Source organism: Equus caballus, chromosome 5, assembly GCF_041296265.1.
Source record: "Equus caballus isolate H_3958 breed thoroughbred chromosome 5, TB-T2T, whole genome shotgun sequence".
Lineage (NCBI taxonomy): Eukaryota > Metazoa > Chordata > Mammalia > Perissodactyla > Equidae > Equus > Equus caballus.
Window position 1 is genome coordinate 23,748,211 of NC_091688.1, and position 27,239 is coordinate 23,775,449.

At 37.5% G+C, this 27,239-nt stretch overlaps 1 protein-coding gene across 4 annotated transcripts in view; it reads right to left on the bottom strand.

Annotated features, from left to right (window-relative positions):
- The window catches only part of DTL (denticleless E3 ubiquitin protein ligase homolog), an 84,733-nt gene that overhangs the window by 23,611 nt on the left and 33,883 nt on the right, over positions 1-27,239 (bottom strand). For 3 of the 4 annotated variants that reach the window (XR_011438513.1, XR_011438514.1, XM_070266725.1), the window contains exons 11-15: positions 25,535-25,647; positions 19,561-19,650; positions 16,847-16,982; positions 5,144-5,976; positions 2,955-3,065 (exon numbers count right to left, since the gene is read on the bottom strand). Coding sequence is in view for 2 of the 4 variants with exons in the window: in XM_070266725.1 (XP_070122826.1) it covers positions 2,967-3,065; positions 5,144-5,976; positions 16,847-16,982; positions 19,561-19,650; positions 25,535-25,647 (1,271 nt within the window). In the remaining 2 variants the exon portion in view is untranslated. Of the gene's footprint in view, positions 1-1,044; positions 3,066-5,143; positions 5,977-16,846; positions 16,983-19,560; positions 19,651-25,534; positions 25,648-27,239 lie in introns of those variants that run through there. The other variant, XM_001489327.7, reaches the window with a different exon arrangement.

Below are 27,239 nucleotides of genomic sequence, written 5' to 3' on the forward strand. Positions count from 1 at the left end.
GCATGATCTAAACCTAGAGCAAATAGTCTATGAAACCCTGTGTGAGAAGCAATGACATCTGGTGAGCAAGAGCTCACCTGGGCCTACACTCAGCCCTTGAGAGAATTATGAAGCAGAAACCACCCGTGCCAAAATGCCAAAGGAGTTTCTCCGGTACGACATTCTCACCCAGTCTCTCTTCTGACGCACATCTCTAAAATGCTGCCCACATTACTTAGTTGTGGAACAGATTTTCTCTGTGAGACTACTTGGCCTTTGCTTTAAGAGCAGTGTGTAAAGGAAGTCCAGACCCTCTTGGGACTAGGAAAAGCAGAAAAACAGACCTAAGAGCAGTGTGTGTCTGCAGTGATAGCTCTTAAAAAGCATATGCTCATGTGATATGTGACCTATACAAGATCATGGCCATAGGCTAATTTCAAGCTGGGGGTTAAAGCAACATACACACATACGTTATGTCCAGGTATCCGTATCGCACAGCTGAGGTTTTAAAAAGTGCCCTCTATATGGTGTGTTCCAAAAGTCTTAGTGAAGTTTTAAGTGATTAGGGCTGGAGAATGGGAGTGGTGGGCTAAACATGCCCTCTGCCAGTCCAACAAGGGTAGCTACACATGGTCTTGATTTATCTTCAGTTAAATGTGCAGCTCAGATTAAAAGAGACATTTTAAAGGACCAATTAGTCAATCCTCACAAAAGTAAATTAAGAGCCTGTGTTGAAACAGCCAAAAGGAAACTCTAGTATAGCATTGTAGCAATAGCGCTTGGAGTGTATTCAAATAGAAAAGCTTGGGCTGGAAATACTTGTTTAGAAAAAGAACTACACTCCACCCTCCCTCATCAAGTAATCCAAGCCGTCTTAAAAGCTCAAGGTCTGACCAAGCAAGATGTATTTTATTAAAACCTCTTTCAGCGTGAACTAGATCATATCCTTGAGAATAAACAAATTTTATTCAACGAACAAGTAGAAAGGATTCTTGAGTACTACTATAGTTCTTTTGTGTAGACTGCTTCTAGGCTAATGCAAAAAGCTCAGAAAAGGACATCAGATAAAGTAAAAGGCTTTATTAGTCAGGATCAGCTCAAAGTCTGACACCGACACAGCAGGGATAATTATTATCTCATTACATTTGACCTTTGGCACCCATCTGAAGTTCTATTTTCCAAGTGGGACCTATTACACCCAGTAGACTCTCAGCACAGTTTCTGACAGCCACATTTACCCCAATTTCCTTCAGGAAAGCTGTCAGGAGATGTGCAGGGATACAAAGAACAAAACCATCTACTTTAGTTATCCTTTTCTTTTTCATGAATTCTTTTTCCCACTGGCTTTCAAAGCAAGAACAATAGATAGCATTATTGGCAGGTATTGGTCATAAATAATACCTCCCCACAGTCTAATACACAAAAATCAAACACGAAAAATAAGAAGAGTTCCTAAATATTCAGTTAATGCTATGGTGTGCTTTGTTTCAAAAACAGCAACTCTACAGCTTCCCTTTATTTTTCTCCTTGGATAAAACCATAGAGAATCCATGTTTAATTGACCTACACAGTTCTGGTTGTTACAAACTTACATTATAAGAATCAAAGGAATTAAAGAGTTATCATTAAGAATAGATTTTAAAATCATGATGAAAATACGAATAAAGTCTACATAGTCCTCAGGGATATGGATAAAATGAATCAAGTTTCATGATTGGAAGGGGACTCTCTTTCAAGGACACGGTACATAGAAAGCAAATGGAACTTGTTTCTATAGATTACAAAGGGGAAAAACATAAAACAATGGTTCATTTCAAGATGATTGATACATAACTGTTGATTAAGGGAAGAGATGTTCAAGACATTTTACATATTATTAACTTAGAGTCAGTCTATACACTCTCTATATTAAATAATAGAAAATTCCATGACTTTTTGGCTCAGGGCTATACCAGAAGGTCATAGCTTTTCATGTATATGAAGAGAATCCAAAAAATCAAGTTAAAGCCAAGATTTATTTCTTAGGTTCTAGATTTTCAGTTTGAGGCTATCTTCTTTTATAAAAATACCAGTAAAATCATTACTTTTTCTTAAAATATGACTTATTTTTTTTAAAAAGTTGCAGCCCCCAGAAAACTGAGAACTGAATTCAAACCCCAGCTTCAGTGTATGACTATTGATTTTATAATCTTCTTCCTCTAATAAATGGCAAAAACTATAACTTCTTATAGAATGTGATGTTGGATTGGTAACATGGTAAGATTGCTTGGTAAAAATATGGGGACCTTAAATCTCATATGGGAGGTATATTTGGTGGAAAAAAGACAATGGTTTCTAGTGTTGTTCTCCTAGTTTCTCCAAAGAGTCGACATTAATCACTGCTTTTAAAATAAAGATGATTTTAGCTTAAGAGATTGTATTTTAACACTGAATCAACATAAATGTACTTATCTGAACATCACATTTTTACACATACTTAAGAAAAACTCACAAAAGTGTAGTGAAAAGATTATATATTTTAAATGAAATTATATTTGAGGCAGCATAGATCCAGGGGTCTTCAGCAGAAGACTTCGTCAGCAGTTGGCCTTCACAGACAGGCCTCCTGCGGTGGCTAGGCAGATACTTTCCACTGTGCACAGAGTCTCAGAGTAACAAGAGCTGAATCTTGTTTTCTGCCTCTATGAGCTGGGATGTCATTATTGTAGCAAAGATGCATAAGTTAAAAAGTGAAGACTACTCATTCAAAATGTTACAGAGTGGCAAACTTACTTTATGAAATTTAAACACAGCATTCATCCCAAGGAAACTGTGCATACACTATGGTAGTAGTACCAGACTAAGTAAATCTCAGAGTAGAAAGAATTTTCTCTAAAAATGAAAAAAATGGTAGGTTTCTTAAAGACCAGAGTTACCAAGTCACTCTGCTGCATTTTTTATCTTGTTTTAAATGGGCCAAAGTTCAGTTAACTCACTCAGATTAGTATCTATAATTCCGTTGACTGTTCAGGACTACAGTAGTCATCTTGAGATTTTCTATGGAAGTATGTACAGATTTTCCTCATGGAGCTGGGCGTAATGGTGACCTAGAAGAAGAAAATTTAGGTTTCAGAGATTTTCTAAGATAAAGTTCAGCTATTACCTCAGCAAGTTATCACTAAAGAGTATTCCAGGTTAAGATGTCTAGAAATTTGATTATTTAGTCAGTCAGCCATTAGTCCCAAATATTTTGAAAGCAATGTCTCTTTTGGCTGATTTGTACTGAATATAATAAAAACTTAATAGACAGTATGCAAGGAAGGAAGGCATAGATTTTTCATGTGAGCAGAAAATATTTACCAGTTGAACCTCCTAATAGGAACCAAAGAGGTTACAATTACCATCCTCTTTGAAATCACCATCCTAAATTTACAAATGATAGGTATTTAAATGGCAGCTGCTACCCTCTTCTGAAGAAGTCTACATTATCATCATGTACATAAAGAAAAAAATTCTTTTAAAGAAATTTTAGCTTCAAAGATTAAAATTATAATTACAGAAATGTCTTAGACTAGCACATTATTTTATAAAGCTTTTAAGATTCACACATTAGTGAAAACAACTTTTCACTGAAATTGCATTTTTGCTAACGCATAGCTGAGACTAGCTCCCCTGAAAAAATAGGAATTTCAGTTATAAACAAAGAGTAGACACAGTGATAATTTTGAGAGAAGAAAAGAAAAGACTCCTAATAGCTTCTTTTCATGTTCTGTAGCAAGGTCTTGGCTGGAGTTTGTGTTTGAAGTAATCTTTGAAATGTTTCTAGTTTATTTATTTCTTTTTGCAGAGGAAGATTTGCCCTGAGTTAACATCTGTGCCAGTCTTCCTCTATTTTGTATGTGGGTCACTGCCACAGCATGGCTCCTGACGAGTGGTGTAGATCTGCACCCAGAAACCAAACCCGGGCTGCCAAAGCAGAGTGCGCCAAACTTAACCACTAGGCCACGGGGCTGGCCCCTCTAGTTTATTTTTCCTAAAATTATGGGATAGGCTTTATGATAGTAGGTGGGGGATACGAATACCTTTTAAACTAGAACTGGCCTAAGGTTATTTAGCTTCTGTCCTTTAAAAGGGCAGACGTTGCTGCTCATGATTCTTGGATTGGATTTCAATCATTCTACCATCTTCTCCTTAACACAGAGCGAGAGCTACTATGAACCACAGTGGAAAGTTCCTTAATGCATCTCCCCTCTTAACTTGTAAACTGATTAACAGAAGCTCTCTATTCTCTTTAACTGGTACCCACAGCTCACCCAATGCTCACAGCTACTTCAGCCTCCATGATTATGAGTCACTTGCTTTTGATTCACAGTTCACAAACCTATTTGTGCCAGCAATATCTGTTTTTGAAATTATCTAACTTAAATATTAGTCAACCAATGAAATAGGAGTCCTAAAAAGATAAGTAAAAGCAAGCTGAATGTTTAAAAAAGTGTAGATACAGGTGAGTAGCCAAAAATATTAGTATGAGCAAGATAACTACAAAAGATTGGGGAAAAATCATAATCTAGAAGGATTCTGCACTTAAACTGCTTTGTAAATCCGTTTCATTTTATTTTAAATAATCATGAACTGTAATTACAAACTGGAAATCTATATATGGATCTTGGCAACTTGCCCACGAGCGGCAGCTTTATCTATAAAAAGGGCAGAGAGTTTATAAAAAGAGGTTGCCAGGGGCTAGGATGTGGGGGAAATCTATATAAGACAGGGAGGGAACAATGTCAAAGGAGAGGCAAGATATTTTTGAATTGATATCTTGGAAGATGAAGAAGGCTTTGATGAATCAGGCAACAGGGCTGAGAGGTACAAACCTCGACAGAAGAGATTTTAATGAGAGTAAATAGAGTTGCCAGATAAAATATAGCACATGCCTAGCTACATTTGAATTTCAAACAAACAACAAATAACTTTTTAGTATAAAAATGTCCCATGCAATATGTGTCCTGTATTTTTATGTGCTAAATCTGGCAACCCTAGGAATAAACAGATTTCCTGTTTTAAAAAAGAAGCATTCTGACTTCTGGGAAGAGATCTGTGCCTGCCCCCTTGAAGTTAGGGGCTATATCTTCTCACTGGGCCCCTTCAAGTTAAGAAATGCATCTTCCCACCATTGCTGACTTACCGGGCCTGGAGAAGTCTTTCCGCTCTGTCTTCTAGAATTGGGGGTCTGGGATGATGGACTTCGTGGAGATGAATTCTCAGCCTTCCGTTTGGCTGCCATGGCCAATAACCAGTTTTTATTCTCTGGGGAGCTATTCTCTTTGCCTACCACTTCAGATCCTTCACCACAAGATCCCAAAGGAAGAGGTAACGTTCCACAGCCTTCTGAAGCATAAGGACTGGCAGGAGAAGGAGGCTCTGAGATACTCATACTAGCTCCTTCAATCTTGCTGGGTTTGGTTGGACCGAGAGAGTCCTTACCAAGGTCTTCTTGGTTACCAGCAAGGCAGCACAGATCCAAATGAAGCTTTTCAACTGGGTCATCAAGCTCAGTCACACAGTTACAACTCTTCACACACTTTTGTTTCACATTCTCCAGACAACTTGAGTCTAGCCTCCTCTTTACTCTATTTCTAGACTCAGAGCAAGCCACTGCTTGGGATGATTTCAGGCTCACTGGAATGAGGGCTTTTCTTGGCGACATAAGCTTGGTCTCAGAAGCAGGTGGAGTGATGGGTGGTGATGAAGAAGGTGTTCGGGTCATCCAATTTCTAATGGACATCTTGAAAGATGAAGGCGGCTTGGGAGAGACCGAGGAGACGGAGCCTCTTCTGCTGATGGGAGACCGGGCCTTGGCAGGAGGGGTTTTAATGGAGAACGTGGGAGTATTTGAAGGAAGAGGGAGATCTCCAGCACAGCTTGGAGCACAAGCTGCTGATGATGGGGAGGAAATGGACGGACTGCTCTTTACTCTGGGGGCTTTGGCAGGAGTACTCTGGCTACTTGTCACTGTTACTGAAAAAGAAAAGAGCGTCATGAAAGTCAGAAGTGAAGCCATAGAAAACTTCGGAATTGTCATCACTGAAAATTACAGCTAACTTAATCATTCAGGGGTTGATTTCCAAGTGAGTAGATTACATAAATTATTTGATTCTTACCACACCCTTTTAGAATATTCCTTCCCCTTTCCTAACTGCCAGCCTCCATCACCCAATTGTAAAACATATACTTGTAAAAATCTAGAAGATACAGAATTAAAAGAAAAACTTAAAACCATCCAGGTGAACCACTTTAAGCGTTTTTTTTCTATACTTGTGCATGTGATATATATTATACACCTCAAATTTTTTCTATACAAAAAGGAGACTATAATGTATATACTATTTAGTAACCTACTTATTAACATCATCATGAACATTTCCCATATTAACACTGACTCATAGTATCGTTTTTAATAGCTACAAAGTATTCTAAGGTAACAGTAAGATATTTAGGTTGTTAAGGACATTCTGTTTTCTTAAGTTGACATTAGTACTCCCATATATATTTTTGAGCAATGCTAGAGCAAAGAGGCCCTGCACAGTGGCTCTCAAACAGGAGTGCACAGGTTCTAAAATCTGACACGATCACTATGTGACTTGAGCACAACCCTTCATCTCCTCTACCTCAGTTTCCATATCTGTTAAATGGAGATAGTTCTTAATCTCCGCAAGAATTAATTCCATCAATTACTTGTTAAAGTTATCAGGCCTCATGTGGCTTTCCACCTTAACTTATAAATGGCTACTATTTTCCACAAGTCAAAGAATGCCAAAGAATGTTTCAGAAACACAGTTCTTGCTCTTTGTAAAGCAAATCAAACAGCGGATAGAACTCTTCTCAATGTGTCCTGTCCCTTGTTTACAGACAATGGCAAGTAGTTCTGGCAAATTCTAATGCTTCTTCTCCCTCAGGCCGCACCACAAACACTGTATTTTCTCACTTTCCTTCTGAGCTGTCTGTATTTCTGATATAGTGTTCCTGTCTTCAATTAACAAGGAAAGGGCATCTATTTATTTCTCAGTCACAAAGTCTTTGAATTATAACTGACATTTAATTCAGTTTAATTATTGAACCGCACTTATCCACAACTGAATTTACGATGGGCTGACATAAAAATACAATCTCTCTTTTAACCAGAATAAAGATTTACAAGTACTAATTTCAGTCATTTAGTTACCCTGCACGTTTTACCCTGTGCTTTGCTCTACTCAAGTCAAACTGACCTTTCCCCAAACTTTTCTCATCAACCGTATCTTTAGAAACAGCAAAGTGATACCGCTCCTTCAATAAAGATCATTACTGGAAAACCCCATTTTGTCATGTGCTATGGAAGAAGAGTTAGTGACATGGACCTGTCCATGGAGCATCTGGTGATAGTTTTCACACTCATGTTCTACAGCCTGATCACAGTTATTATTTCAGGAGGAAAGAAACTTTCATCTGCTTCACTCCTCAGTGCAGGTCAACAGTCACTGCACAGCCCCTATAGTCATTAGTTCCATTAACGTGGGCTGAAGTGTACGTTTAGAGCAGAAAGTCCTAAAATAGTATTGGTCTTACAACATGCAGATTTAAGGCAGGATTAGGGGAGAAGGAAAAGCTGGGCCAGGGACAGAGCACATATAGAAGTTTCTGAGACTTGAGTGGCAGACATTTGAAATGCTTACTAAAGCTCAGTGGGAAATGTTATGTGGTGAAAAGTTGGGACATTTCCTCTCCCTTTATGATGTTATAATGGAGGAAGAAGTGGACTGTGGAGTCAAAGAGAAGATTTTGTTAACTTGAAGGTTAATAAAACTCTGGGTCAAACATAAATCTTTTTTTCTTTTTAAAACAATAATTAGATTATAAAAGTAATAAAAGTGCATGTAAAAAAAACTCAGTTACAGAGGTGAAGATGGAAAGTAAAAAGTCATCTTTTCAATCTTTTCATTTCACCCTTATGTTCCTGTGCATTCCACAATTTTCTACATGCCTATTAGCATACACATAGTACACCATATGTTAAAAAACACCACAGATTATTACACACGAAAGCTCTGCAATTTGCTCTTTTCTCTTAACAATGTATCTTTCTCTCTTTGCATCTCTTCATATAAGTACACGTAGATGCACTGCATTCTTTTAACAGCTGAATAGTATGTCACTATGTTGGCCTACACATTTAAATATGACATGCCGTTTAGAACTTCATCTACTTAGGTGCATCAACCCCTACTGACCCTAAGTACTGCATGAGACCTGATGACACAGTAGCATGGACTGGGTCACTGCCCGAAAGTCAGTTCCTTTGAGGAATTATAGAGAATTTACTAATAATCAGTCAACTTGTAGCTTCTTTCTATATAAGGGTTTGCCACTGGCCTCATCCCACCTTTTCAGTCTTATCACATACTATATTTAGGATCCTGTTGCAGGAGAATACTCACTGCTTCCTGAACAAGCTGAGCATTGTCACAGCTCTGTCTTTGTTCATGTGGTTTTCTTGCCAAGTCTGCCCTTTCTTTGCCCGGCAAAAATTCTCCTAGCATTTCCAGGCTCTGAAAACAATGTTAACTCCACTGTGAAGATTTCACAAACTTCTTTCCTCCCATCCCATAGAGCTCTCTCTCCACTCCCACAGAAAGTAGGCTCTCAGAGCTTTTTGTTTATATACTTAGGAGAAATGTTTACAAGGTACTATAGTTTTTGTATCTGCCTCCTGGACTAGACTGTGAGCATCTAGAAGGCAGGCGATGATTTACTCATCTTTAGGCCTACCTAAAGCACCTTTGCTAGTACCTACCAAAGAATTATTAAACAATGATTGTTAAATTTCGTTACTGCTGAGAGGGATGATGGTGAGGTTCTAGGCGTCAAAAAACAGACTCTGTAAGTATTCTGCTGACTTGTGAGAATGCAGCAAGCACTTCAGATAGAACAGGTAAGGTTTCCTTCTCTTTGAGATAAGGATAATCATCTTTGTCACTCATGACATAGAGACCAGAGGTTCTCAATCCTGGCTGCATACCAGACTTACCTTGAGCTTTATAAAAATACAGGTACTTGGCCCCCACCCCAGACCTACTGAACAATCTCTGGGGACACACAAACTTTTAAAAAGCTCCACAGTGGTTCTGATGCATAGCCAGGGTTGAGAATCACTGGCCTCGACAGTGCTATGAGATCTCTGGCTGAAACAGTGAAAGAACAGTAAGCAACAGAGCAGGTGTTGGCTGGAAAAGTAGGGCAGAGGGAAAAGGGGCTGTGTCTTGGGATTTAAAGCCTTCCAGTCGGTGTGTTAAAAGGGCCAGAAGAGAAAACTGCAGTCCAGAGCAGCAATGAAGGGTTAGGGTCACAATTAGAAGCTTGGGAAAGCAGAGGAACAATTTTCAAAATTGCAATGTGATTAGCAGCGGCCAATCTGTTGCTGGAAGCTGGCTTATAGAGTAAAATGGCCAGTGTGTCAATCTTTGGTACTAACATCAGGTTGTTCTTCTGTAGTGTTCTTCAGAGTAACTCTAGCATCACTCAAAAATGGAGAAATCAACTCAACAACAAAAACTCAAACAACCCAATCAAAAAATGGGCAGGGGATATGAACAGACATTTTCCAAAGATATACAGATGGCCAATAGGCACACGAAAAGATGCTCATCATAGTGATGATCAGCAGGGAAATGCAAATCAAAACTTTGCTAAGATATCACCTTACACCCGTTAGAATGGCTATAATAATCAAGACAAAAAAATACCAAACGTTGGAGAGGTCGTGGAGAAAAAGGAATCCTCATACACTGCTGGTAGGAATGCAAACTGGTGCAGCCACTACGGAAAACAGTATGGAGACTTCCCAAAAAATTAAAAACAGAAATACCATATGACCCAGCCATCCCACTACTGGGTATCTATCCAAAGAACTTGAAATCAGCAATTCAAAGAGACTCACGCACCTCTTATGTTCACTGCAGCATTATTCACAATAGCCAAGATGTGGAAGCAACCTAAGTGCCCACTGACTGATGACTGGATAAAGAAGATATGGTTTATATATACACAATGGAATACTACTCAGCCATAAAAAATGACAAAACCATCCCATTCACAACAACATGGATGGACTTTGAGGGTATTAATTATGTTAAGCAAAATAAGCCAGATAGAGAAAGACAAACTCTGTATGATTCTACTCATATGTGGAAGATAAACAAACACCTGGATAAAGAGAAGAGATTAGTGGTTACTGGGGGAAGGAGGGTGGGGGTGGGCACAAAGGGTGACAGGGTGCACCTATAAGATGACTGACAAAGAATAATGTACAACTGAAATTTCATAATGCTGCAAACTCAGTGAAAAACCTCAACTAAAAAAAATGGAGAAATCTAGGTATAACTCCTGGTCTGGTCTTAACTTGAACTTTGCTTTGCTCTGTTGGTTCTATAGGAGGCAGTACTGCAGGGCAGTTCCAAGTATGTGCTCTAGAATCAGATTGCCAGGGTTTAAACTCTGGTGCTACTACAACTCCACGGCTGCGTGATCTCAGGCAATTCTAACTTCCTTGAGCTTCAGTTTTGGTTGTTTGGGGAATTAAATGAGATAATCCAAGTAGGTCCTTAGAACAACTGTGCTAGTATTCAATAATGGCTAAATGGTGCTGTTGTTATTATTATGGTCCAAATTTGGTCAACACGTGTAACTTTATCTGTGACTTAGTTTCCAAAACTAAGAATAATTAATGATACACTAAAAATATCTACCTAAAATCAACATGCTTTTCATCAAAAATCTTAAAATGGTTACAGCCATTAACATAGAAATTCTACCTCTGGGAATCTATTTTAATGGGAGGGGAGGACCCTAAATTCAGGAAGAAAAAAAAGATTTTCACAAAATATTGGAAACAAAATGTCCATCTATAAGAAAACAGCTAGGTAAACTATGGAACATTTACTCAGGGGACTATTTAAAATGTTTTGCTAAACAAATAACATAGAAAGTGCTTGGAACACCATGTTCAGTGAAAAAAATCCCCAAGCAATCCAATGTATAAACAGCATAACTATGACTCTGTTAATAAGAATCTCTATGGATATGGGGGGAAAAAATCTCAAAAAATGACTCAAATGTTAATTAAAACTATGTATGAGTGGTAGAAATAGTGACGGCTTTTCCCACATATGATTTTTCTCTTTTGTGTTTTCCAAAATTAGGGAGAGAAAAGTACATATAAAAACAAGGCAGCATGGGGGCCAGTCCAGTGGCATAGTGGTTAAGTTTATGTGCTCTGCTTTAGCAGCCCAGGGTTCACAGGTTTGGATCCTGGGTGTGGACCTACACACGGCTCATCAAGCCATGCTATGGCAGCATCCCATATACAAAGTAGAGGAAGATTGGCATGGATGTTACCTCAGGGACCATATTCCTCAAGTGAAAAGAGGAAGATTGGCAACAGATGTTAGCTCACGGCCAATCTTCCTCTCTCTCTCTCTCTCTCTCTCTCACACACACACACACACACACACACACACACACACACACTCACAAACAAATAAGGCAGCAGACAGACATCCCACACTCATGGATCAGAAGGCTTAACGTTATTAAGATGGCAGTACTCCCAAAACTGATCTACAGATTCATTGCAATCCCTATCAAAATCCCAGCTGGGGGGCCGGCCCGGTGGCTCAGCAGTCAAGTGCGCATATTCTGCTTCGGCGGCCCAGGGTTCGCCGGTTCAGATCCCGGGTGCAGACATGGCATCGCTTGGCAAGCCATGCTGTGGTAGGTGTCCTACATATAAAGCAGAGGAAGATAGACACCAGGGCCAGTCTTCCTCAGCAAAAAGAGGAGGATTGGCGGCAGATGTTAGCTCAGGGCTAATCATCCTCAAAAAAAAAATCCCAGCTGGCCATTTTGCAGAAACTGACAAGCTGGTCCTAAAATCTGTATAGAAACACAAGAGACTCAGAATAGTCAAAACAATCTTGAAAAAGAAGAAGAAAATTGAGGACTCAGACTTTCCAATTTCAAAACCTACTACAAAGTTACAGTAATCAAGACAATGTGATACTGGTAAAGGACAGACATATATATCAATGGAACAGAACTGAGAGGCCAAAAATAAACCTTTACATTTATGGTCAATCGATCTTTCGCAAGGGTGCCAAAACAATTCAGTGGGATGAAGAATAGTCTCTTTAAAAAATGATACTGAGGAAGCTGGCTATCCATGTGCAAAAGAATCAATTTGGATCCTTACCTCACATTGTACACAAAATGGGAAGTAGCCCTAAAACTTAAAAAATCCTAGAAGAAAATATAGGAGTAAATCTTTGTGACCTTGGGTTAGGCAACAGTTTCTTGGATACAATATCAAAAGCACAAATGACAAGAGAAAAAACAAAGAAATTGGACTTCATCAAAATTAGAAAATTTTTTGTGTTAAAAGACACCATCAAGAAAGGATGGGGCCATCCCCATGGCTGAGTGGTTAAGTTCACATGCTCTGCTTTGGCAGCCTGGGGTTTCACCGGTTTGGATCCTGGGCGCAGACATGGCACCACTCATTAGGCCATGTTGAGGTGGCATCCTACATACCACAACTAGAAGGACCCACAACTAAAATATACAACTATGTACTGGGGGGATTTGGGGAGAAAAAGCACACACAAAAAAAGATTGGCAACAGTTGTTAGCTCAGGTGCCAATCTTTAAAAAAAAAAAAAGAAAGAAAGAAAGAAAATGAAAAGACAATCAACAGAATAAGAAAAAATACTTGCAAATCATTATATGAGAAGGGACTTATATCCACAATATATAAAGAACACTGACAACTCAATAATAAAAAGGCAAATAACATAATTAAAATATGAGCAAAGAATCTGCATATGAGGCATTTTTCCCAAGAAAATATACAAATGGCAATAAGCATACAGAAAGATGTTCAACATCATTAGCCATCAGGGAAATACAAATAAAACTACAATGGGATATCACTTCATACTTACTAGGATAGCTGTAATCAAAAAGATGAACATTAACAAGCATTGGTAAGGATACGGAGAAATTGGAACTCTCATTTTGGATGTTGAAAATATTCTAGAATTAGATTGTGTTGATGACTGCCCAATTCTGAATATATTAAAGACAACTGAACTGTATACTTTAAGTGAATTTATGGTATGTGAATATATTTTGACAAATCTCTAAAAAGATAAAAGCCTCAACAGGGAAAACAGCACAAGAATTAAAAAAGTAACAGCAAGTTTACCACACAGCTCTATTCTGAATAGACAACATAATAGTAATAACAATAATAACTCAATTTAACCAAAATTATGACCCTGTATTGGGAAGATAGCATAATGGGGAGTGTGAAGAGGTTTGGGAGTAGTGGGGACACAGGAAAGAGAGCTAAATCCTCATCTCACAAAGTAAGAAGTCAATAGATAATGTTGAAAACTACAAAAAAACTCCCAAAGAAATAGAAATGCACAAATATTATTTAGAGATATAGACATACATATCAAAGAATCAGCTAAAAGATTTGAAAGTAGTTGCTCCTGGGAAAGGGGAACTGTGAGGCAGGATGTCTGAGGACTGCTATTTATCTTATTTACCCTTGTAGAACTAGTTGACTTGTTAAACTATAACACCAATAAAATTTTAAAGACCTAAAACCAAAAATAAAGGCATCAAAGACTTTACAGAAGTAGACCCTCTGGAGTCCAGTTCTGCTTATAACATCTTGTGAGAGACTAAATAAGTCAGTCATTAGGAAAATGAGCATATATTCTGTCTCACCTTCAACTTCCCATTACCTTAGGCCTTGATGGCTAACGTAAAATGAATCTTTAAGCTTGAATTTCAAGCTTATTACTGTATATCTATTGATAACATCAGGATCCCCTTTGGCTGGTTCAGTGCTTGGAAGACTTTTGCTCTCGGTTCAGTCATTCTCTTCAGCACTATCCCCATCAATTCATGGTTATTATAAAATCCACATACATACCTTGGTTTCTCAGTTTCCTAATCTCCTTCTTTTACAATAGCCTTGTCCTTTCACTCACTTAAGCCACTTATTCCTAGACCTTATTATTACCAATACCTGCAAATCTTTCATCATCTTAATTTCAATCAATTTTCCCAGCTCCCATTAGTACTCCAATTCCAACAAGCCTTCATTCTCAGAGGATCCTCAATTCACTGATCTTACCACTTTACACTGTCCCTCAGCCCCATTATATCCTCACTTCCCTCCCTACCCAATTTAAATCCTACAGTCAGTCATTATAATCATCCTCTCATAATAATCTCATTATAGTCATCCTCTCTACCTTTAGCCCTTAGCCCTCCACTCACTCCGTCCTCACATACTTGTGGATTTAAACCACATCCCTGGTTAATTCCCACTCTCCACCTACAGTGTACTTGTACCTGTGCAGCAGACATACAACCACACTGACTGATCACTTTCAATTAATGACTGCTTGCCTCAAGTTGATCTTACACCCAACAATCATATGTCCCTGGTCCATTTACTGTTCTATTCTCTACGTGACTACTTCAAACCTTCTTATCTCTCCTCAAATCTCTACCACCTCCTTCCTCATCTTTATTCTCAGTTGATGATCCTGATTCCTATCTCACTAAGAAAACAGAAGGGATCAGAACAGAAGGAAACTTCCACCAGTTCTAACCATCCCATCTATCCACCTACCTTCACTGTGCCTGCATATTCTGCCTTCTCTCCAATTATCATGGATGAACTATCCAAGCTCCTGGGAAAGCCCTACCCGTCTACCTGTATATTAGATATCATCCCCTCACAAATACTTGAGGATACAGCTCTAGCCAATTTCCCTGCATCAATTTTCCCCCTCTCTACAGGATCCTTCCAATCACATACAAAATCCTATATTCCCATTAAAAAAATATACATATATACGCACACATATATATACCAAAACAAAAACTTCAACACTGCTTCTTTCTTCAGCTAGCACTTCATTTCTCTCCTTTCCTTTCTAGCAAAACTCCTTGAAAAGGCCTTCTATACTTGTAGTCTCCAAGTTCTCTTTTTCCATCCTCCTAAACAACACTAATCAGACCACTGACACTCCACCAAAACTGCTCTCATTAAAATCAGCAAATAACCCTCACAGTGCCAAACCCAAAGGTCACTTTTTACCCCTCATCTTGTGTGGCATGCCAAAAACACTTGACCAAATCCATCCCTCTCTCCTTTATTTACTCAGCTTCTAGGACACAATACTCTCCTGGTTTTTCCTTTACTCCTCTACTTGTGCTTGCTCTTTCACCTCTCCAACCTCTAAACAATGGGCTATTCCAAGGCTCAGGCGCCAGACTTATTCTCTTTTCTATTATAGTTACCTTCATCTGTACGATGATGAATCACACGTTTATAACTCCAGCCCTGAATTGCAGAATTAAACATCTACCTGCCTCTCTGACATCTCCATTTGGATGCCTAAGAATCATATCAAACAATATATGCAAATAGAACTTCAGCTCTTCCCTCTCAAACCTGCTCCTCCTGCAGTGATTTCTATCTAGGTTAATGGCAACTCTATTCTTCTAGCTTCTCAAGCCAAAAACTCTAGCAAGCCATCCTTGATAACTCTCCCTCACATTCACATCTGATCCTGCAGCATATTCCGTTGGCTCTATCTTGTAAATATATCCAGAATTTGAAGACTTCTTATATCTTTCGGTTACCACTTACCAAGTCACCATCATTGTTTCCTGGATTATTTCAATGGATTTTAAAATTAGCTTCCTGCTTTTACTCTAATCTCTTTACAAGTTTTTTTCAACACAGGAGTAAGAACGATCAAGTTAAGAAAAGTCAGATCATGGGGCTGGCCCCGTGGCCTAGTGGTTAAGTTTGCGCGCTCCGCTGTAGGCTGCCCAGTGTTTCGTTGGTTCGAATCCTGGGTGCGGACATGGCACTGCTCATCAAACCACGCTGAGGCAGCATCCCACATGCCACAACTAGAAGGACGCACAATGAAGAGTATATAACTATGTACCCGGGGGCTTTGGGGAGAAAAAGGAAAAAATCTAAAAAAAAGAAAAATGTTTAAAAAAAAAAGAAAAGCCAGATCATGACATTCCTCTATTCAAAACCCTCTGACAGCTTTTTGTATGTCACGATAAAAGCCCAAATCATACAAGCACCTCATTTTCCACTACTGTTCTACTCCCTTTCCTTCGCCTGCTCCAGCCACATCAGCCTCTTTGAGGAACAGAAAATACACCAGAACTGCTCCTGCTTCACTTTGCACTTCCTGTTTTGTCCGCCTGGAATATTCTCCAAAATATCCACATGGCTCACTATTTCACTTTCTCTACTCAAATGTTGTCTTTTCATTGAGGCCTCCCTGGGCACCAAATTTAAAATTGCAACAGCACACTTTGCCATTCTCCCATTCTTGCTTTCCTTTTTTCCCTAAAAGCACTTACTGTTATCTGACAGAGTACATATTTTACTTCTTTAGCTTGTTTATTGCCTCTCACACTAATATGTAAGCTTCATTTACATCTTTGGGATTTTTGATTCTTTTGTTCATTGCTGAATACCCATCAACTTAGAACAGTGCCTAACACACAACAGGTGTTCAATATTTTAAAAATAAATCCACCACTGTATTCCAGCACCTTGTGTAGATGATAAACATAATAGTGCTCAGAAAATATTTATTGAAAAGAATGAATGTCAAGAAGATGGTGCTTTCTTTTAAAAATATACCAAAACAAGATTAAACCTAGCTTATCACTCTGTACTGTAGAACTAAACCAATCAAAGCCATAAAAAGCTTACAAAAATGCATGGGATCCTTACCTAGGTCAGCTCTTGCCTCTTTTTTCTTCTGAGAGGCCCAACCCACTATGGAGAGTTTATCTCCTCCGGATTTCTCCTCTAAGCCTCTATTCAAGCGCCAGATTTTCAGTGTATTGTCATCAGAGCAGGTAGCAATCTGAGGAGAACCAGGAAGGGAGTTAAGAAGTTTCAGTCAAAGATTCACAACAAAGTAAAGAATAGATGTGTCTTAAGGACTCATGACTAGAGAATTTTATTTCATCTGATATTACAAAATAGAAAATGCAATTTGAAAGATCATATATTTCCATTCCATATACTTTCAGGAACCATTCCAGATTTCCAAAGAAGTGGACTCTCTAGTTTCTTCTTTATATACATTCTACTGGCATGTCTTTCATCACTACTTATTTCTTACCTAGCCTAAAAAGCTCTACTATAAAGCCAGGTTCATTTCATTTTATTCTCAAGAAGTTGGGCAAGTCATTATCTTTATCACCTTCTATATAACTATGAACTATATAATTAAGATACGCTTTTACTCTCTCTTTCTCTTAAATGATCAATCAGCGTATGTCACCAACATGCAACTTCTATGACTTTCTTCTGAATTTCCCTGTTCTGGCTTATTGCTAAAGTAATGGGATCATTTCCAAGATCAGACTCAATCCACGATTCTAGTCTACTCAAGTAGAATGAAACCATTCCTTTGAGATTCTTTTTCAGATAGGTAAAAGGAGCAATCTGGGAAAACAACAAGTTCACTGGGCTGAAAGAAGTTAAAAACAACCTTTGCCCCTTTAAAAATATCTGACCATTTCTGATCTTGGTCCCAAGCCTTTTATGGCAGAGAAAGTCCAGCTTCAAGAGCTGGTGGCAAATGGCCACTGGTACCCAGAACATTTGTTTATATAATTTCTCTATTTCAGTCACTAAAGAGAGAGAAAAAAAGAACACACGTTCTCTTAAGTCTTGGCCCCCAAGAGACTGGCAGCTTTTTCCTTTCCTTACTGGGAGGCCAAAAGAAGACACACATATTTAACTACTCAACAAGAAATGCCTGGAATCCCCAGTTACTCTATAGTTTATTAACAAGAGTTATTATTTACAGAGCGCCTACTGTATGTCTGACAATTTACATTCTTCCTTATTCTCACAATATAAAAAGGCTTGTACTCAAATAACCTCATCTACAAAATGAGAATAAAGTTATTTGCCCAAGGGCACCATAAGTAAGTGGCAGAGGTAGAAACTGAATCCAAGTTTTTCCAATTTCGAAAGCTAGATCCTTTTTTTTAAACCATATTTTACCTTCCTAACTCTAGGCTAGGGCCAAATAATTTTAAAGAAACTTTTAAAATGGTGGTCATTAAACTAGTATAGGTAAACAGCCCTGCCATTTCCTTAGTCTTTTCTGTGCATGGAGATAAAGATAATATATGATGGTGGAAAAAAGATGACATAGTTAACTGAATAATTAAAAAACCATTCATCTTAGTAAGTCCTATGAAGATACAAAATTCCACAGTAAAAGCAGATATTTCACTGGAAGTTACAAGAAATTCCAGACAAAAATGTCATCGGGATGTAATTAGTGGTGATTAAAGCAATGATTTCAAAAAGAGATCTATCATGAAGCTGACCACAGAAACGGTTATATAGTCATGCACCTATAATGATGTTTTGGTCGGTGACAGCCTGCATATCCAACAGTGGTCCCATAAGATTAGTACCATATAGTCTAAGTGTGTAGTACCCTCTAGTTTTGTCTTAAGTACATTCTATGATGTTTGTACGTGACAAAATCGCCTAATGATGCATTTTTCAGAATGTCTCCTCATTGTAAAGCAACACATGACTGTACAGGGTTATAGAAATAAAAAGAAATCCACAGCAGTATTGGAAAGCTAGTAGGGATGCCATGAGTAGATCAGACCATGAGAAGTTTCTGGAATATAAAAAACAGAGGGAACAATAGGCAACAAAGCCTCAAAACATCATACATTAAAGGGAAGATCTCTACAAAAGTGCGATTTCCTGTAAACCCAGAATAACCCAAAGACCAGATGCAGTGAGGGCTGGGAGAGTGAGTGGAACTTGGGCTACTGTTATATGAAATCCCTACATATACACGGAATTTGTTTGTTTCTGGCCTTTCTATATTTCAGGGTTTTTGTTTATATTTGTTTTAAAGTATCACTATTTTAAAAAAACTTAAAAGTGAGCTTCTTTTCAGAGTGCCTAAAACATTTTGAAGCTACTTCTTATGTAGTTTAGCCACAGATAACCTAACATATCAAGACTTCATAGTAAGCATTTTGTAGGCATATGAAAACCCAAACTGGTTTGTGAAGGACAGTCAAGACGTTACCTTTAGTATACTACATTGACAATATGTAGAAAGTTAAGAAGACTAGCTCTTCCCTTAGATTTTCTTTTTATCTTAGACTTTAAGATAAAATTTTAATGATATTAAAACTTAATTCTATGTTTAGGAAAGGAGTGACTAGGGAATCAGGAAATCCACTCTTATTCCTTAGTGCATAATATAATTTCTATTGGTAGAGAAGAGTAGAATATGTATGATTAATGCTGATATAGATCCTGGATGGTCTCTACATCTTTTAAATCTCTGTTTAAACATAAAAGTCTACATAATTCTCAAACTAACCTTGGGAAAACCTACAAATCTGTGATCTACTTTTTAAACCAACTACAGAGATTTGTTTACAAACCTTTGTGAAGTCTGATGGACACCAGCACACAGACGTGACCTCTTGAGAATGACCCAGGAGCACAGTAGGAGGATGCCAAGGTGTGGAGACCTACACACCACCAAAAAAGAGAAAAAACAAGTCAGCAGAACAGTCTTAGGTCTCCCAGATAGAGGCTTTGAATCTCTCTCTATTTGTGCCTTAGAGTTTTAGGGTCGTTACCAAAGACCCCTGGACATGCCTAGTATAATTTGGAAAAACCGTCCCATTGAGCAATGAAAATACTTCTAACATTCATCTGAGAAAACAGAATGAAAATAGCCAAAATAAGTAAATAATATGAGCTTAAATACCAGGACAAGTCTTATTTCAAATTAGGACTACCCAGCTATATATACACTGACTAAAATTCAAGACTGATATTATCTTTCACCTTTCAGCTGATAAACTTTCTGGAGGGATGAGGTCTGGCTGCTAAGTAATACACTTCAAGTGGAGTCCTATTTCTATATAGCCTAGACGTTTCAGATCTTCTCTAGTCAGCTATTTCCAGGAACTAAGTCCTGAAGGTACCTGACACATGCTAACAGCTCTTGGGACAAGAGGATAGGCTTTCTTCCAAAAGACTCACTGACTTTTACCAAAGTCCAAAGTTATACCCTTTCATTTTGAAGGGTATAAAACTATATTTTACATGGCACTTTGGTATCTTTTTTTGGAAAAAGAAAATTCCTCTAAAATTTTATTTCAGTTAATTTGCTTAAAGAAATCTTGAATTTTCAAGTAAGTATTGCCACATTTTATGTATACATTTATTTATACATTTTAATGTATAAAGAAGGGTCACAGTGTACAGTACTACACACGTGACTAAGAACCATATTTTCCCCTCTCATTGGATGCCACTACTGATATGCATTTGACAGCTAACTCATTCAAGAGCTGTCAATTCCTCTCAGAGGCCATGAGAATTAATCAGCACAATACGGAGTATAAACTCATGTGACTATTATTAGGATGTGCTTGAAAAAGAGAAATTATTCTTTTCACTTTTTTGAGGCTCTGAATCATTGCTCATTTATATGAAGAAAGCACAGGTAACTCTGGAAAGAATATTTGTGAAAATGACTAAGTAAACTTAGCAGATCCCTCAGACTATAGCAAAGAGAAACAACACACTGATTCATAAGGTCATCCAAATAAATTATTACTATTCCTCTCTTGGGTTAAATGGCATATATGTAATGATTCAAAAAGCAAAAGAAGACAAAGAGTAGAGTATAATTTGCCTTGTTGGGTTAATTAAAGTTTAACAGAAAAGGAAGCTTCTTCCTGAGTATTGTCTAAAAGGATTTCACTTACTGCCTACTCTTACAATAATACCACAGAGAACAATAACTCATTCTCTCACAAGGTAGCATATTTTAGAAAAGACTTTCAAGATAGTCTCTAACTACTCAGCAGTCACAGAAATTCTCCTTCCTCCTCCATTTAGGATGGCCCCAGACCATTAAGTTTCTCTTCCAAGCAGGACTGGTAGCAGCAAGTTAAAAGGAAGAAGAAATCCTCATGTCCTTCCTGGTAGAAACACATTATTCTACCCCATTGGTTTAGTCTGCTTCTTGCCTCTAGCTTATGATTTCATGAGACTGCCCCTGTGTCAGTTTCCTAGGAATTACAATATTTACAAGAACTTGAATGTGTGCAAAGGATTAAAATGCATTTCAAGAAAAACCAAACATCCACCAACAGAATATACGTATATTTCTGCATTTATCTATAGGATCTAAGAGAAAAAACAAAGGATAGATCCCTTTGAAAAACTTTTTACAATTTAATAATAAGGTAGGAATAATAACAATGACAATAAAAGTCAGCATTTATTGAATGATTACCATGAGCTAGGCACTTTACATAGCATTAAAAGTGGGGGGAAGGTACCTCAAAAAGTTAAATCTAGAATTAACTACCACATGACCCAGCAATTCCACTCTTAGGTATATACTTCCAGGAGAATTGAAAACATATGCTCAAACAAAAACTTGTACACAAATGTTCATAGCAGCTTTATTCATAAAGCCAGAAACTAGAATAACTCAAATATCCATCATCTGATGAATGAATAAAATGTCTATCCACACAACAGAATATTCAGCTGTAAAAAGGAATGAAGTACTGATACATGCAACAACATGGATATACCGTTAAAACATTAAGTGAGAGAAGTCAGACATGAAAGATCACATCTGGTATGATTCCATTTGCATGAAATGTCCAGAACAGGCAAGTCCATAGAGACTGAACACAGGTTAGTAGTTGCCAGGGGCTGGGGGCAGTGAGGAATGGAGATAAAGTCTTAAAGTGTATGAGGTTTCTTCTCAGAGTGATGAAAATGTTTGAGAATGAGATAGTGGTGATGGCTGCGTAATATTGTGATTATAGTCAAAATCACTGAATCATACACTTTAAAACAGTGAATTTTATATGAATTCTATCTCAATAAAGAAAAGTGGAGGGAAGGGCATGTTGTGGTCTGGAATGAGAATTAATGTCCAACAAGTTTTTATGAATGTTAGTAACAGGCGTTTCACAGTTTAGGACTATCTTAGTATGGTATAGTATACTTGTGACTACTTCAAAGAAGATTAACTTCCTCTAATGAAACTCAGGTAGCTTTTAAATCTTTCACTTTTATTCAGATAAGCTTTTATTTATAGTCACTTCATTATTATAAAAATATTACCATAACAACATGATTTCATTTTTTTTAAAAGCCTCCCTCTACTTTGAAGTAGGAAGAATGGACTATAAGTCCGAGAGACATTTACCTCCCTGCATTCCAGGGATGATCAAAATACAAAAAATTGCTCTCTCTTACATATTCTACTTGTTATAGTATAAAGACTTTAATTCAAGGCATGAAGAATCCCAAGGTTAAAACTCCAGAACTATGAAGGTACCTATAGAAGTAACTGGCTCTAACCTATAGACCTCATAAAACATTTTGTATACTTAAATATGCAAAAAAGATCAGCACCTTTCCTTAAAAAAATCTCCTTATTGCCCAGTTAGAAACCAAATCTAATCTTTATTTCTGCCATGAGATCATTTACACTTCCTAAAGTGTCAGGCTCAATGTTTCGCCAGTCAGCGGTAGAATGACTGTGCCAAATCAGTTTATTTATAACCACTTCAATACCATTCAGTGGCTACATCAGAAATGAACCAGGGAAGAGGGGCTAAGGGTGAGGGTGGGACAAAGGGTAAGAAATTACAAAGAAAAAATTTAATATTAAATCTTTTGATTTTTAAGTTTTGAGTCTCAGTATCAGACATTCAAACCATACTACATCTCCCCCTTTTCAGGCAGTGGTAAGGATTAAAAGGTCATTCTTTTTTGTCTTAAGATCTAAAACTCCCTTCTTTCACTGTTTTTTTTTTGCCCATGGGCTTTTCAGTGTAGGAAAAATCCCAACATTTGAGAGAATTCTGTCCTCTTGGAAGCAGCAGGGTTATAAGACAACCTAACAGCCTGGATACTCAGCTTGCATGGAATTGTTTTTAAACTACTCTTCCTCCCCCTATTTTATCATGGAAAAGAGAAACTGAGCCACCTCACTAGGCAAATTCAATTTTAGGAGCAGTAAGCCTGCCAGGATCTCAAATATCAGAGCCTGAGTTACGTGTGGACAGGCAGGAGAACATCATGTCTGAACCACGTCATTGAGCACTAACATGTGACCCAGCCTAGGAATTCAGAAAGGGTCACTCATGTATGTGATAGCCACTGACTGAATGTCTGAAAATGGGTTACGAATAGCAGCCAAGTATCTTTACTGCATGTCTTTAAAGAGAGGACATATCCCTCAATCCTCATTCCTTGAAACAAACAAAAAAGGGCCTTTGTACTAGACAAGAGGGCTAGGAAGGAACTTTAAGAATTGGCAATAAAACTATACCTATAGCAACACACACACGATATATATAATTAGATACATAATTATGCATATATAATTAAGAAACTGATTTTAAATGATTAAAAAAATGACCAGTGCATAAGTATTTTTTGCATAATCCTTTATTATACTTTTTGGCATGTCTGAAAAGCTTTTTTTAAGAAGAAACTTAAAAAGATACAGACTTTGGTGGAATAAAATCCTCTAGCCAAGTTGAAAGCCAAAGTAGACAAAGGAATGTAGTAGGTAAGACAGAGAGGGAAGGAGAAAGGGAAAACAAAAAGATAGTAAAATAAGAAGCCTAAGACCAAATTTGAAACTCAAAATTTAAAACATAAAACAAGAGAAGCATTAGTGCTAGTGACATATTGCTAACGTTTAAAGCTCAATTCAGAATTTTACAGACAAGCAGCTAGGTAAAAACTCACATATAGGGGTCTCAAGTATATATTTTATAAGCACATTTTCATTTAAAAATATAACAAATAAAAGAAAGAAATGTGCTTGTAGAAAGAGGCAAGACCAATACAAAAGCATCTTGGATAGAACAATATCTCCACCTTGTGACCATCTAGGATATTGTTACTAAAAGCTTTTAATAAGGCAGTGTTGCATTTTTGCAACTCTAGGTATACAGAGAAGTCATTTTTTTAGTACTTCCCCCAGGCCCAGAGGAAATTAAACTGAAGACTTATGCTTCATACCTGACAGGTTCTATCCCTGTCCCAAGACAACATTAAAGATGTGACTTCCTAGAGGATGGCAGGACTGAGAATGATAAAATTTTCTCCTAAGAAGGGATTTGATACTATAGAATCTATGGGTCTATGAAGTTTTAGACATGACTCTAAAATCCAAAATGTGTGAACTCTGATCATTCAATTCACCCATGTCAAAGATACTTCTGAAATTACAGGGCAATCTAGAGGATAATTCATTTCTAGCCCTAGGAAAACAAGGCTTTAATGCTGCTCTTCTTTCTCTGAACTCCCACACGTTTCTATAATTAATTATTGCCACAAAAGCCATTTTTTTTAGTGGTCAGCAAGTGTACTTGTGTAACATTTCAATTTTCTGTGCTGGACTTCAAATGGATAGCTTCACATTTCTTAGCTCACAGTAAAACTTTAGAATCACTGTTATTTACTTATCCATTCTTTTTTTTTTTTGATTAAGATTAGCCCTGAGCTAACATCTGCTGCCAATCCTCCTCTTTTTGCTGAGAAAGATTGGCCCTGAGCTAACATCCATGCCCATCTTCATCTACTTTTTATGTGGGACACCTGCCACAACATGGCTTGATAAGTGGTGTGTAGGGCCACACCCAGGATCTGAACTGATAAACCCCGGGCCACCAAACCAGAGCACATGAACTTAACCACTAAGCCACCAGGCTGGCCCCTAGAATCACTGTTATTTAAAAACAAAAAAATATATATATAAATTCGTGTAACAGAAATGGGAAATCTATAAAATTAAAAAATAAATTAAATAATGCTATTAAATACACACAAAACTGATAATGCAGCCACATCTATTTTAGTAGCCTGAATATTAGCCACTTATAAGACGAGAGTAAAGAATACAATTATTATACAAGTACTTTTGAGTGAGTGTTTTGTACAAGGCTCCATGGATGATTTGGGTGTAGGATCCTAGGGCTCAAAATACTATACTTTGAATGAGTTTGAAAACACAGGGTGGAAAGGCAGTACAGTACTTTTTTCTAGGAAGCAGGACAAAGCAGTTAAGATTCTTCCAGTCTTCTGAATTCTCAATTTCTTGATAATCTGTGAAACTGTTGGAGGATATGGATTGCCAATTTCTGAGAAGCTCTGGCCATGAAAGTGTGATATATTCTGTGACGGTCAGAGTGAGGTTTTGGCTATATTAAGAGGCAAGAAGCAACTTTTACAGAACATTTGTTGTAGAAAAAGTTATTGGTACGTGTTTACACTAAACTTACCTTATCTTGGAAAGAAAACATATTTGCAAGAATATTTTAGTGTCACCTTTGTGGGGGAAGTTTGGCAACTTACCTTCCAGATGTAGGCAGCTTCATCACTTGAGCCACTGACTAAAAACTGGTCATCTGGACTAAGACTGGATTTAACATAAAAGGTAGAGTTCTGATGTCCGTTGAAGACAGCCACTGCCAGAGGGAAAAAAATCAAACTACTTGGTTTCCAGTGTTCAAATAAATGCAGTCAGTATACATGTTATAACAAGTTTTATTAGTGTATTGACTATTGAGGCAGATGGTCTAGCTATATTCACCAAATAAAAGGGAACTGGACATTGGTAGAAAAATAAAGGAAATCCTAGAAAGAGGCTTTATATTAGACTTAATCTCACGATCTAAACCTAACTACTTGGTGTGGAGCTGGCTATAGAGAACAAAGTGATGAAAAACATTCTTTAAGGACAAGAATGGAGCCAATGTTCAGTCTTTTAGGAAAACGCCTTTATTAGACCCTCTCTCCACACCCCATGGTAGGGCTTTTCCCACTGCATAAAACATTGGTCTTTCCCACTCTTAGACTTCAAATCTCTTCAGGATAAATTTCATATCTTATTCTTTCCTCACTAGATCCTATAGTGCTTTGAATAGAGTAGATCTCAAACATTGTTGCATGAATAGGTAAAAATCAGCGAAGAGTTAAGATTTATGGATAGCTTATCTGGGATGTGGGAATCTTTTTAATCCAGCACTTTAAATAGGTTGAATAGTAGAAATAACTAGTGGAGTAAACTATATATTCATATGTAAGATCCTCCAACTAGGTTAGGTTTAGATTTCTCACCATCCCATAGTAACAGGGCAAGTAATCCAATCTAGCATAATTTACTCCACAGGTTCCTTTATCGTAAGGAGACCAAAACCTGAGGCCTCCAGCATCAGACTACCACCAGGAAATAAAAGAAAAAAAATCTCAATTATTGGAGAATTTAAGAATACACTTAGGCAGGAAAAAGAAAATTTCACTCCAGTCTTCTAACAGAGGGGAAAAGAAGAATTATTACAGGACTTAACAGCTTTCCATTAAGTGCTGAGAAGTCCCTTCCTTTTGCCAGATAAAACTGAAAAAAAATGTTGCATTTACAGTTTTTCAAGAAAAAGTCTACATATCAAATATTCTCCACATCAAACAATTTTACTGCAAAACAGGATATAAATCAATTCAGATACATGTATTACAGACCTACCATGACAGGTAAAGCCCCACAAAATAAACAGTCTCCTTTATTCTGAATACAACTCCAAAACTATAATTGTTTATCTTTCTCAACTCTAAACTATGAATGGAAAACTATAGGCCAAATTTCCCAATAAACTTCTAGGTATTTATTGCCCTCTGCTGGTCTAAGAAAGACTAGCATAAAGTACACTTCAAATGTTTCAAACAATGTGAAAAATTCTTCTAAAACCTTTATTGACTTTAATTAGCTCAATTTAACCTTTCTGTGATGATTTGGGCTCTTAAAATACTTCGTTAAACTGCTTCAGAGTTATCCTTACGCACATCACTTAGTATAACAAAATACTGTGAATTAAAAGTATGGGAGATCAAGTATTGAGACCAGGACCCTTCTTAAAGTTTTGAAAAAGACAAACACTTACCAGATGTCTCACAAACACATCTGTCTGTCATTCAATTTCTAAGGAACATTATCTACCTACCTAGGAGAGCCAATCAAATTATTTTAGGAGCAGAGGAAGAAGATAACTAAATTAATAAAGTG